This window comes from Mus caroli, chromosome 10 (genome assembly GCF_900094665.2).
Source record: "Mus caroli chromosome 10, CAROLI_EIJ_v1.1, whole genome shotgun sequence".
Lineage (NCBI taxonomy): Eukaryota > Metazoa > Chordata > Mammalia > Rodentia > Muridae > Mus > Mus caroli.
This window is the reverse complement of record NC_034579.1, coordinates 65,331,668-65,344,415: the sequence shown is the minus strand read 5'-3', so window position 1 is coordinate 65,344,415 and position 12,748 is coordinate 65,331,668. Positions and strand designations below refer to the sequence as shown.

The window sequence follows — 12,748 nt, the reverse complement described above, 5'->3', positions numbered from 1 at the left end:
GCCGACTAGGCCATCTTTTGATACATATGCAGCTAGAGTCAAGAGCTCCGGGGTACTGGTTAGTTCATATTGTTGTTCCACCTATAGGGTTGCAGTTCCCTTCAGCTCCTTGAGTACTTTCCCTAGCTCCTCGATTGGGGGCCCTGTGATCCATCCAATAGATGACTGTGAGCATCCACTTCTGTGTTTGCTAGGCCCTGACTTGTGTGTGTTTTACTAACAGTAAATCTTGAAAGACATGACAGAATATTTGAATTAAAATGCAGACATCCTGAACTTGAAGCAGGTGGTTCCCCAAGTGCTTACTTTACTCTAGCAGTGGGTTTGCAAGGACTGATTGTGGTAATCTACAACATACTCCTTAAAGCTAAATATCAGTTTTCTAGCATTTCCTGATAAAATTGTATTTGTATGGTGTAGAGATGCATGTAATTAGCCTGTCTTTAGAGCCACTAGGCTATTTTCAAAAGGTTGTAGAAGTTAACCTCTAAGAAATAAAATTGAGACATCCATTTTTATTCCATTCTATTTGTAGATGCAAAACTTTCAGAATTGGTTAGAAAAATTGCAGCCCTGTGGAGGGAGCTACCGGAAGCAGAAAAAAAGGTAAGCGTTTCTGTTGTCAGCTTCCTGACAGCTGTGTAGATAGGGTGTGTGTTTGCTCAGTGGATAGGCAAGGGTTTCTGCCTGTGCTCATAGCTTGCCAGCTGAGTAGGCTGATTGGCCAGCAAGCTCCAGGGGCCTACCCGTGTATGCCCCTCCCCACCCCCCATTATGAGGGTCATAGACCCTGGGCATGGCAAGGCCTTTACTCACTGAGCCATCTTGTCAGTATCACCTCCCCTCTTGGCAGTCCTGTCCACACAGGTAATCTCTCATTTTTGTTTCGTAAGTGATGATTTGGATGGGCAGAGTGCAGGTGAGTGATTGACAGTGGTCAGGAACGAAGGCCAGTTGCTGTCCTCACACCTTGATTATTAGCAAGCCAGTGAAAAATACATCTAAGAGCACATCTATCTTCTCCTGGCTGGTCATCTCCCTTTATCTGAGTCCAGTTGTCCTTCCCTGACATGTGATGGGTTGAGCTCGCCCGCAGCACCAGTTGATTGATTTTGATTTGAGTTTTTCATCACAGGTTTATGAAGCTGATTTTAAAGCTGAGTGGAAAGCATACAAAGAAGCTGTGAGCAAGTATAAAGAGCAGCTAAGTCCAAGTCAGCTGATGGGTATGGAGAAGGAGGCCCGGCAGAAACGGTTAAAAAAGAAAGCACTGGTGAAGAGAAGAGTGAGTATCGTGAAACACTGTTCCCGGGAGGAAGAGTCCGCATGGCCGAGAGTCTGGGCTAGTTTCCCTGTGTCAGCGAAGGCAGAGGTGACGGAGCAGAGTACTGTTGGGCACTCGCTTAGGCCAGACCTTCCAGAGGGACGTTCACGTTTGAATTGTCTGTAGGGGATCAGGATTTTAAAGGTGCTAATTCCTTCATTAGCACATCAGAGGAAAAATGTCACTTATTTATTGAAATAGGATCATATTTTCTTCCAAAGAAATAACTATTAAAACATCTACATTGTTAACTTTTTTTTATTTTTCAACTTGTGTTAATTTTACTTCAAGGCCACTGTTTGATTTCATTCAGGCTACATTTTTCTTTAGGAATTCTCTTACAGTTTCTACGTAAAACCCATGCAGATAAGACCTTAGACATTTAATACCTTTTGTCTCCTAACTACTCCTAGGTCCCCCTCCCATTTATTTTTTAAGTGTGTGTGTGTGTGTGTGTGTGTGTGTGTAATGGGGGCAGGGGTACCAGTGTGGAGGTCAGAAGATAATTTTGTGGAGTTCATCCTGTCCTTTGACCCTTGCTGGGGTTATGCAATACAGACCTTTATCTGCTGTGCCATCTCACCTAAGTACTTTGTCAATTCAGACACTGCTATGACACTCTCCAAGTACAGAAAATAGATAGGAAAGTGCAGTGCAGTGTAGTGTGTATCACAGTACATGTGGGACCTGGCATAAGAGATGCTCTTTGCCCGTCCCATAGTTCCCCTTCTTGGTAGCTGGCAAGAGTTGAACACATCTTTTGAATTTTAAATGCTTGAGCCATGAAAGGGAGGAATGAGATAAGGTTATTACAACAAATAGTCCTATATTTATCAGGTTCAGAGTGGGCATGTTGGGCCAATATGAGGATGCCCTGCAAGGATGAAATGGGGCTTTAAAAAATGCTACAGTTCAGCCGGGCGTGGTGGCGCCTGCCTTTAATCCCAGCACTCTGGAGGCAGAGGCAGGCGGATTTCTGAGTTCGAGGCCACCCTAGTCTACAGAGTGAGTTCCAGGACAGCCAGGGCTACACAGAGAAACCCTGTTTCGAAAAACCAAAAAACCCCAAAAAACCAAGGTACAGTTCAGTTCATGAACGCTGTAGAAATAGCATGTCAAGGGACCTTTCTGTATGGAACAATAACTTATTAGCTTTTTAAGACGCTATGCTTGACAAAAAACCCAAAAAAACCAAGGTACAGTTCAGTTCATGAACGCTGTAGAAATAGCATGTCAAGGGAAAACCTTTCTGTATGGAACAATAACTTATTAGCTTTTTAAGACGCTATGCTTGACAAAGTTTGATCTCCAAGGTGTAACAAACACACTTCATTTACAAATCCCACCACGCTGGGTGTGGTGGTGCGTGCTGTGCATCGCACTGGGAAGTGGAGGGAAGAGGCTGGCTACAAAGTGGCAGAAACACAACAGTATCTAGTGTTGGATTCTGTATTCAGCTTCCTGGTGACTGTATATGACACTTTAATTTTTGTTACTCAGGAATTAATTTTGCTTGGAAAACCAAAAAGACCTCGTTCAGCATATAACATTTATGTATCTGAAAGCTTCCAGGAGGCAAAGGATGTTTCGGCTCAGGTAAGCAGAGCTGCAGGTGGCCCTCAGGTTTGTGTGTATTTTAGTTTAAAGTCATGTAGGAAGTTGTAGGTCTGTCTGATGTCGCATGACGAAGGAAAATAGCAAATGGAAACGTATTGTGTCTCTTTCCTTGGAGCTAGGTATATAGTTCATGGCAGAACCAGCCTAGTGTGCATGATGCCTTGGTTTGATTCCCAGCTCTGGAAAAGACAGAAGTTCTGTTGCTATCACATGCAGTTAGGTGTGTGTTGCCATACTTTGCCATATACACTTTGTGGGTACACAGTGGGACAACTTCAAAGTATGTCTAATTCAGTTATCCTTTTGTTTTCATGGTGCACACAGACACAACTCTATGTAATATAAACGCTTTACTCTTATGAGAGAGAACATTTTCTACATTGTGAGATGTTAGAAGCTTTATTGTAGCAGCTTTTAAGTGTCCCTGGAAAGAATGAGCTTCAGGTTGTTTTGTTTTGTTCTGGGGTTGGGTATGACTTACGCCTTCTTCTTCATGCCTTGTTACACCTGTGCCACAGGACTGTGCTGTGCATGGAGATGTGGTCACAAGAATGTGGGGACTCAAAGTGTGTCCGTCTCCTCTCACAAGCCACAATAGCAGCTTGTGTTTCCCTTGTATAAAGTGCTGTCTTAAGGAAGTACAGGTGTCCAGACGACTCAGCAGGCACTGATTGAGCTTGTCGGGCATACACTGGAGTTTCCTGTGGCCATGTACTTAAGTGTAGCGTGTATTTAACGGGTGTGTGTGAAACACGGCTCTGCTCAGGCTTGCACTGGATAGTTAATTGCTTCTCTTTGGAATTTTAACATCTTACTCATTTTACAAAAAAAAAAAATATATATATATATATATTTTTTTTTTTTTTTTTGGTTTTTCGAGACAGGGTTTCTCTGTATAGTCCTGGCTGTCCTGGAACTCACTCTGTAGACCAGGCTGGCCTCGAACTCAGAAATCCGCCTGCCTCTGCCTCCCAAGTGCTGAGATTAAAGGCGTGCGCCACCACGCCCAGCTTCCAAAAATATATTTTTAGTGTTCAATAAAATCAAACTTTTTCCAGAATAGCCAAGATTAGCTTAGAAAAAATGAGTATTTATCTCTAATGTATTTCATTTAACAGAAACAGCTTTATAGACCTAACCATTAAAAGTTTTTTAAAAAGTTAAAATCTAGTATAACTCAAGAAAATTGATTCCTCAGGTCGTTTTCCAGGACCCAGTATTGTTTATTTCCTCTTCGAAAAATGGATTGAATTTAGTGACTCTTTCTTACTTCTTGTACAATTTCAAATTCTAGCATCATCTAGAATCATACTGTTAGTTCTCAAATCCTAGAAAATAAGTGTGTGTCACTCTCCAGTGTGAATTCCTTTTTTTTCTTCTTCTTTTTTTTTTTTTTTTTTAACTTTATTTATTTATTTAGTACGCAGCATTTGGCCTGCATGTCAGAAGAGGGTACCAGATCTCATTATAGGTGGTTATAAGCCACCATGTGGTTGTGGTTGCTGGGAATTGAACTCAGGATCTCTGGAAGAGCAGCCAGTGCTCTTAACCTCTGAGCCCTCCTTCTCCAGCCCCCAGTGTGAGTTCGTGATCCTGTACACTTGTTCACAAGCATTAGTGACAAGTGCAAAGGATTGTGGTGGCGGTAGCAGCTATAGCCATGGCAGAAGTCCTCCTTTGGCTTTTACTTTTTGTGACTCAGTGTTACTGAAGTGGAGGCTTGCTTTTTGATCATTAGAATTTCCTCAGCCACTGGTTTACTTTGGGTTTAGGTAGGTTTATGTTTTTGCTTTAAAAAGCTGCTATAGGAAAGCTCTATGCAGGTGAAAATTTTAAATACAGTGCTTCTAGCATGTAGGCAGTCCCCTAGAATTACCTAGCAGCCTGAATGGGGCCTGTCCTTAGTAATGGAAATATAACTTGATTATAGTTTTGTTCATTTAAAAATACTGGCTGAGCTGAGTGAGGGGCTCATGTTTCCGGTCTCAGTCCTTGAGAGACCGAGGCAGGAGAAATCACATTTTCAAGGCTAGCTTAGATCACAGGGAGAATTCCAGGCCAGCAAGTTCCACATGAGAACTGCAAACACCCCACCCAGCCTTCTAATGCCCGTACACATAGATTCACATACACATACACATGTGAGCTTATATAAATGTACACATGCACAGATAGGCTCGTCTATACAGATGGACACATAGACACAGACGTGTATGTATCCACAGACAGGGTGCTTGTCAGCAGTTGTATACCCCCACATAGTTACAAAAGAAGCATTATTCAAATTACCCAGTTTCATTTATGATCCTTTTTGAATCTCAGTCACTAACTCAGTATATCTGTATATTTTGTGTGATGATAATTCAGTTTGAAGCATTGCATTTATTCCAGATTGGCAGCTGCCACCTGACAGTGTATGCCAGCATGCCAGTTCCTCCTGCATCAGTCTCTTTCTTCTGTTTTTTTTCTTGACTTATTCTCATTTTAGCAGTTATATTTCAGGTTTTTTGTTTTGTTTTGTTTTAAAGATTTATTTATCGTTATATGTAAGTACACTGTAGCTGTCTTCAGACACCCCAGAATCTGTCATTATGGATTATTGTGAACCACCATGTGGTTGCTGAGATTTGAACTCAGGACCTTCAGAAGAGCAGTCAGTGCTCTTAACTGCTGAGCCATCTCGCCAGCACACCCCACACCCCCCCCCCCGTGTGTGTGTTTAGCTTGGACGTGGAGCTGTGGTTTGGAAGTAATGCTGCTTCAGCATTTCAGAACCATAGCTGCTCTTTTAGCCTCTGGGAACCTTCAGCCAGCACTTGGATAGTTAAGGCTAGATCATAAACATAAAGTAGTCCAAGGCTGTCCCCAAAACCACAGACTCAGAAAATAAAATCTGGACCGGCCAAAGGCATATGCAGCCAAGCATGTCCTGAGTTTGATGCCCTGACTCTGCAAGCTGCCCTGACCTTCACATGTGTGCCTGTGTGTTCACACACAAACCGGTTTGCGTTCCTTTGCATGTGGATTTCTGTTGAGACTTTGAATACAGAGCTTCTAAGTTTGTCCTCTCACATCCTAGTTTGTTCTGAACTGCCTTCCTCTAGCCCGGGTCCTGTCTCCAAGATACTGTATGTTTCCCTTGCCTTTCTGCAAGGTGCCCTTAAGTGTGTTCACTCTTCCGCGGGACTGTCTGACTCTGAGAATGTGACTGTCCTGGGATCTGCCAGAGTGGACGTTTAAGCTGCTTCACCTTCTCTGTGACCCCTGTCTGGTGCTGCCCTTAGGAACTTGGGTTTTACCGTGTAGCTCCTCCCCACTGCCAGTGGGTGCTCCTCCAATGTCAGTCTATGCAGTTACCTCTCAGGCCTGCCACTGTCCACACTTTGGGTTGGTCCTGCCCTCTTCTTTTGGGTTTCTCCACGTGCATTTATACCTCAAACTGGAGTTTGGGGGAGTGTGCAAAACTACACAAGTTATCCGCTGTTACTTTATGTAAACAAGGCCCAAGGGATGGGAAGTGGCCTCTTTCCCAGGTCACCACTCAGGTCAGCTGGTGGGCTGAGGAGAATTATGGGCTGCTTGCTCTGTTCCTGTGATGGCGCCTAAACACCTAGGCACAGAGTTCAGAATAGCACACAGCTAAAGGGAAGGAAAACAACCTTGAAGCAGTCATGACAGACTGGGGAGGATACCTGAATATAAGCATTTTTAATCAAGAGATAGTCTCTCTCATTTTGTAAATATCACAGTTGAGTAGAAATGTGTCAGTTGCTGTTGCTTGTGAATGGCAGCTGAGTTCTTGGTGGAATAAATGAGGAGTGGTCTCCTTTGCTGTCTTAGTTGTACATCTTAACTATCTTGTCTTACAGGAAAAATTGAAGCTTGTAAATGAGGCTTGGAAAAATCTGTCTCTTGAGGAAAAGCAGGTAGGTATTAAAAGTTTCTGATATGAGCCGGGCGTGGTGGTGCACGCCTTTAATCCCAGCACTCAGGAGGCAGAGGCAGGCGGATTTCTGAGTTCGAGGCCAGCCTGGTCTACAGAGTGAGTTCCAGGACAGCCAGGGCTATACAGAGAAACCCTGTCTCGAAAAACCAAAAAAAAAAAAAAAAAAAGTTTCTGATTGTACATGTCCTTTAGAGTGCCCAGGATGTGTCTCACAGTGTCAACCCAGCAGCAGTGATAGTGGCATTCAGGACTGCCTTCATGGTTAGCACCAGCATGGCCTTACACTCGGTAGTGTTTGTCAGTAAATAAACATGGCTGTCCCACCTGTCCCTCACTCCTCTCCCCCAAGTCCTGAAACTAACAACCCACCAGTCCTTGGAGAAAACTTTCTCTTAACCTTTTCTCACCTAACATTTTATATAAAAATGATTTCTGTATACCCCTTGGTGCATGGAGAATGTGTCCGTGTAGATGGGAGCATTCCAGAGATGAATTGCTATTTTCTAAGTAAAGCATTGTCATGTTCCTTCTCAGGCATATATTCAGCTTGCTAAAGATGATAGAATTCGTTATGACAATGAAATGAAGTCTTGGGAAGAGCAGATGGCTGAAGTTGGACGAAGTGATCTCATCCGTCGCAATGTGAAACGGTCCGGAGACATCTTTGAGCATTAAGATGGAAGACGGAGTTGTCATTGGGATTAGGCTCAAGAAACCAGTTAGGTCCCAAAGCCTTAAATTGTCAAACTAGAACGGATAAAGGTGGTTAACCTTTGACATTCAGATCATTTTTCTGTAGCCATGGACTTTCTATTAATGTTTTGAGCCTTGACAGAAGATGATGCTGAGTTCTGCCTTTTGCTTAAGAACTGGAATGGAGACTGTCCATGCATCTGCATGCAGTGGTGAATCATTCTGCATTTGATGGGCTAGATAGACTGTGAAGAGACTTTCACACTGGTGACAGTTGTGTGGTGGTTTTGTGATGCTTTTACACTGATGACCGTTACATGTGGGTGTGGCCCTTGGGTCCCAGGCCAGACTTGCTCTCTCAGCTGTGGCAGAGCTGTGGATAACTGCATTTTCAAAGAAGCTGCCAGGCTTTACTAGATGAAATGATTCCTAGGCATAAATCATGTGTAGAGTTGATGTTTGTATATAATAAGTGATTGTTGATGTCCTAGTAGCATTTTATAGTAGTAACAGATAGATTTACACATCATTCTCAAATTAAGAAATTATGTACCAAGTCTATGCATAGGTTTTTCTTGCATAGAATAAAAACTAATTTTTCAAACATGTTTCTGAAATTATGTATTTTAAGATGAACCATTTGGTTAACAGATTTTTTTTTTCAATTTTAGGTAGGGACTTTATAAATTACTTTTCATTTGAGAGTATTCATAGAGCTTGCGTGGTATAAATTTTTAAATGAGAAAATATGAAAAATGAGTCTCCAAAGTCAGAAATCTGAAAGCTTATCCATGACAGCTAAAGGCTTGGGCAGGAGAAAGCCAACTGTGGTGAGCCAGCCAGGTCCAGTCCACTGACTAACTGCTCTTCAGGGCCTACTCACCAAGAAATGGATTTATGTTCTAAATAGGTTTTTAAAAAGGAAAGTATCAATGTGAAAATTAATATGATCTTTAGTGTTTGTGAATAGAATTTCTTGGAACACAGCCACGTGCTTTCTTGGGTTGGTTGTGTGTGGGTGCTCTGTGCTCCAGAGACTACACTGGGAAGCCACAGCATACAGGGATGGCCCTTTGCAGACAGTTTGCCACCATGGTGTCTCATGGCTGCTGGCCATGCAAGGCTTTTCCTCAGATGTCCTTGATTTCTGTGATACTGTCACCCTATCTTGGGGTCATCACTGGGTCCCTATAAGTCTAACTGTCCTCTGTTAGCAAGGAAAATATTCTTTAACCTGGAATCCTGGTGTAGTACAGTACAGAAGATCACTGTGTGGAGTGAGGCCCTCCTAATCTTTACTGTTGCACAGGAGAAAGTGTCTTCCCCACTTTGAGCTGGCACATCCCACAAGCCCTTGCCAAGCCAGAGTTGTCACTCTTCAGGATCTGTCTTTAGAGAACTCATGGCTTCAACCACCACACCACTGAACAGATCTCCGAGACACAGGACAACACAGAGTTCATACTCATGTATGTTATGTATCGAGGAGGCTTAGAGATTGTACACTTTGGGAAAATAAGTTTGCAGTCACTGAACTTGACAAGGTAGGAACAGAAGAACACATGGAGGAGAGATATAAGAGTTATATATGTAAAACTGGGTATTTGAGCTGGGTAGAAAACTTGCCTAGAATGTACAAGGCCTTGGATCCAAATCCCAGAACTGCAACTCTTCCCCAGAAGAGATAATCAGAATTTTGGAGATGAATTTAAGAAAAATAATTTTTCCTGTGGATTGGAATTCAGGGTTGTATATGGCATGGTTTTAGCCATAGTTTGAAGGTGGTGGAAGGAAGCCAGCGTGAACCAGAGCCGTCTCAGTCTTTCCAAAGTGCAATTCCAGGAGAGACGTGAGCTCTACATGCCCATGGTCTCTGCAAAGGAACTAACTCCATGCTGTCCTTAGAATGGAGAAAATGGTGACTCAGAGAATTGACCATGTGCTTCAGAGCAACTCGGGAGCAGCAGGCACTACAGCCATACAGGGATGTCAGAAATGCCCAGAGCTCTAAGATGTAACTACCTAGCTCAGCTCTTAGCTTTCCAGGCACCCTGCAGAGTGCTCAAGGACTTCGGTGCTCAGTCTGGGAAGGGAATGGGAAAGGTAAGAGAGGCTTGGGCGGAAGCCTTTACATGGTACTTGGTTCAGTTTGGTTTTCCTTGTTTGTAAAACAAGCTTACTGTTAACACTGTAATCTGCTTTCCGTGTCCTGTTTTCTAAAGACAGTCTCTCTTTTAGCAAAAGCAGTTGCCAGAGGAGCCGGGAAGGTGTTGGGAGGAGCTGAAGGCATGCGGTGAAGCTGCACAAGCTGACAAGGGCTCAGTGCTGTTTCTACTTATTGTCATGTAACTGCAATTGGGCTGCTCTGTTTTCCAGTGTCCTTAAAAACAACAAACCCAGGGCTGGTGAGATGGCTCAGTGGGTAAGAGCACCCGACTGCTCTTCCAAAGGTCCAGAGTTCAAATCCCAGCAACCACATGGTGGCTCACAACCATCCGTAACAAGATCTGACTCCCTCTTCTGGAGTGTCTGAAGACAGCTACAGTGTACTTACATATAATAAATAAATCTTTAAAAAAAAAAAAAAACAAAACAACAAACCCTAGTTGGTCCAAGTGTGAACTTGTGAATTTAAAGCTGGCGTTAGCATACTTTAAATGGATGTACAGTAGCTAGAAAGCCTTCCTAGGTTCACCCGCAAGCACTGGACCACCAGGGGGCGCTGAAACCACAGCTTTAATGCAGACGGAGCCATAGTGCCCATCTGTTCTGTTTGGCCATATTATAAGAATTTTCTTCCTCTGATAGCAACCCTTCTTTCTCCCAGGTTTTGTTTATTTGTTTTTGTTTATTTGTTTGTTGTTTTTTCGAAATAGGGTTTCTCTGCGTTGCCCTGCCTGTCATGTAACTAACTCACTTTGTAGACCAGCTGGCTGTAGACTCGGAGACCTACCTCAGATTAAGTGCTGGCATTAAGAGCGTGCCTCACCACCACCGTCAGGCTTCCTGAGGACCTCCTCTTCCAAATTTGCCACCAGCCTGTCACTGACAAGTTTGGAAATGCTAAAACAGTGCCTGTATGTTTTGAAGTGTAAAGAACATATTTCTTTTTTTGTAATTGAGCTTAAGAGATACAATTTGTCAAACTTCCTAAGCAAAAAGTAGAATTATGCACAACTGGTAACCATCAATTGTTTATCATTCACAAATCAAATAAAACCATTCTTTTGCACAGTTAGGAATGCTGACCAAGAAACTGCAGTATTTAAATTAAATGCTAAACAAGAATTTGAAACCTGTTTTTTTTTTTTAAAAAAAAAAAACATTTAAATAATTTAAATCAGACTCATTAGAAACTATAATGGTTTGTGATATAAACATGAAGTCCAAGAGGATCAAATGGTAAAAGATGTATTTGCACATTCCTTCTGGGTAGAAAATGGTAAAAGTTGGCGAATCCCCAGCATCTTTTGATCCAGAATGTCCCTAATCTTAACCCTTAAGCATTGGCACTGCAAGGAAAAGCCTTTGTGACAGGTCATAGGAAGTGGAAACAGCTGGAAATATGTGAGGTGACCTTCAGGGTGTGTGTGTGTGTGTGTGTGTGTGTGTACACAAACGAATTTAATTTTTAGATTTGGGTTTTACCCCAAAATCTCTTAACATAATTTTTTAAAATTTATTTTTATTTCTTGGGCATTGGTGTTTTTTGCCTGCATGTATTCCTGTGTGAGGGTAACAGATTTCTTGGATCTGCAGTTACACGAGGGACCTAGGAACTGAACCCGGGTTCTCTACAAGAACAGCCAGCCCTCTTAAATGATGAGCCATCTCTGCAGCCTGTAAAATTTTAAGTTTCTAACATCTGAAATTTGTATAACGTGCACTAGGATAAGGAGCATGTGTAACATCCTTGAAGCCCTTGGCTCAGCCCCCAGTTCTGCGAAAGGTTGGCCGGGCTGAAAATCTTTGAATGGTTAAGAATTGGACTGGGCGTGTTCAAATCCTGACTACCTCCTAGAACTCAGTGTCTTTATGATACAGAGTGGAGGATATTTCACTTCTCTGTGTTTCATTGTAGGACAGACTGCCTCACAACTTGGAGGGAAGGCTTGCTTTTGCCTGGTGGCTGTAGAGATTTCAGGCCACGACTCAATCTTTTGGTAGGTCCATGGTGGAAGCATTTAGAGAAAGAGGCTATTCATGGTGGACAGTGGACTGGAAGCAGAGAAAAGGGATAAAAGGAAGCATTGGGACAAGATCCAGTTCCCCGAGGAAAACCCCTGTGGTCTTTCCTGAAGCTAGCTGGCCCCACCTGCACCACAAAGTAGGAGCCATACCTCCAGCACGTGAGCTCTGATGGACATTTCAGATGCAAACTACTAACACCTACAAGTAGCTAATACTCCTCTAGAAATACTGAAGAAGACCTTCCTTTCCAGCTACATAGAGTTTACCCTGAGTAGCTCTCAACTGCCCTGTTGAGATCTGTGTGGATGCATATGTTGTCTTAACAAAACATTGATGTTTTCATTACAGTAGCACTGTGGAATTTTCAGTTTTTCTTAGCTTTAAGGTTTGTGGGGTTTTGTTTGTTTTGTTTTTTGTTTTTCGAGACAGGGCTTCTTTGTATAGCCCTGGCTGTCCTGGAACTCACTTTGTAGACCAGGCTGGCTTCGAACTCAGAAATCCACCTGCCTGCCTCTGCCTCCAGAGTGCTGGGATTAAAGGCGTGTGCCACCACGCCCGGCATCTTTTGCTTTTTTAAGGCAGGTTTTCTCTGTAGCCCTGGCTGTCCTGGAACTTACTATAGACCAGGCTGGCCTTGAACTCAAGAGTTCTGCCCTCCTCTGCCTCCCGAGGGGTTAAAGGTGTTCATTTTGCCCAGCACCTTTAAGATTTATAGGCTATATAGCTTTACAAGAACATAGGTTTCTTATTTTTAATATTTTTTCGTGTGTATGTATGCAGGTTTTTAACTATACTGTGTTGCGGCCTGCCCGCAGTCCACAACACGAACGGTTCAACTGAGAATGGCAGTTCGCTGAAAAGAGAGGAATCTAGACGGGGCGAAAGAAAGAATGGAGCCAAGACAACAAACGTTCTGATCAAGGCTCAATTTTACTATTTTCAGACACTCAGTTATAAAGGAAGGGGGAGGGAACCCA

The 12,748-nt window shown here is 42.9% G+C and overlaps 1 protein-coding gene across 3 annotated transcripts in view; it reads left to right on the top strand.

Moving 5' to 3' along the window:
- Positions 1 to 8,186, top strand: part of Tfam (transcription factor A, mitochondrial) — a 10,957-nt gene extending 2,771 nt beyond the window's left edge. Inside the window, exons 3-7 of one of the 3 annotated variants that reach the window (XM_021174085.2) lie at positions 536 to 606; positions 1,136 to 1,285; positions 2,825 to 2,920; positions 6,811 to 6,867; positions 7,422 to 8,186. In XM_021174085.2, the coding sequence (XP_021029744.1) occupies positions 536 to 606; positions 1,136 to 1,285; positions 2,825 to 2,920; positions 6,811 to 6,867; positions 7,422 to 7,562 (515 nt within the window). In that variant the 3' untranslated portion in view covers positions 7,563 to 8,186. The remainder of the gene's footprint in view (positions 1 to 535; positions 607 to 1,135; positions 1,286 to 2,824; positions 2,921 to 6,810; positions 6,868 to 7,421) is intronic. The other 2 variants (XM_021174086.2, XM_021174087.2) reach the window with 2 other exon arrangements.
- Positions 8,187 to 12,748: the final 4,562 nt, after the last annotated feature.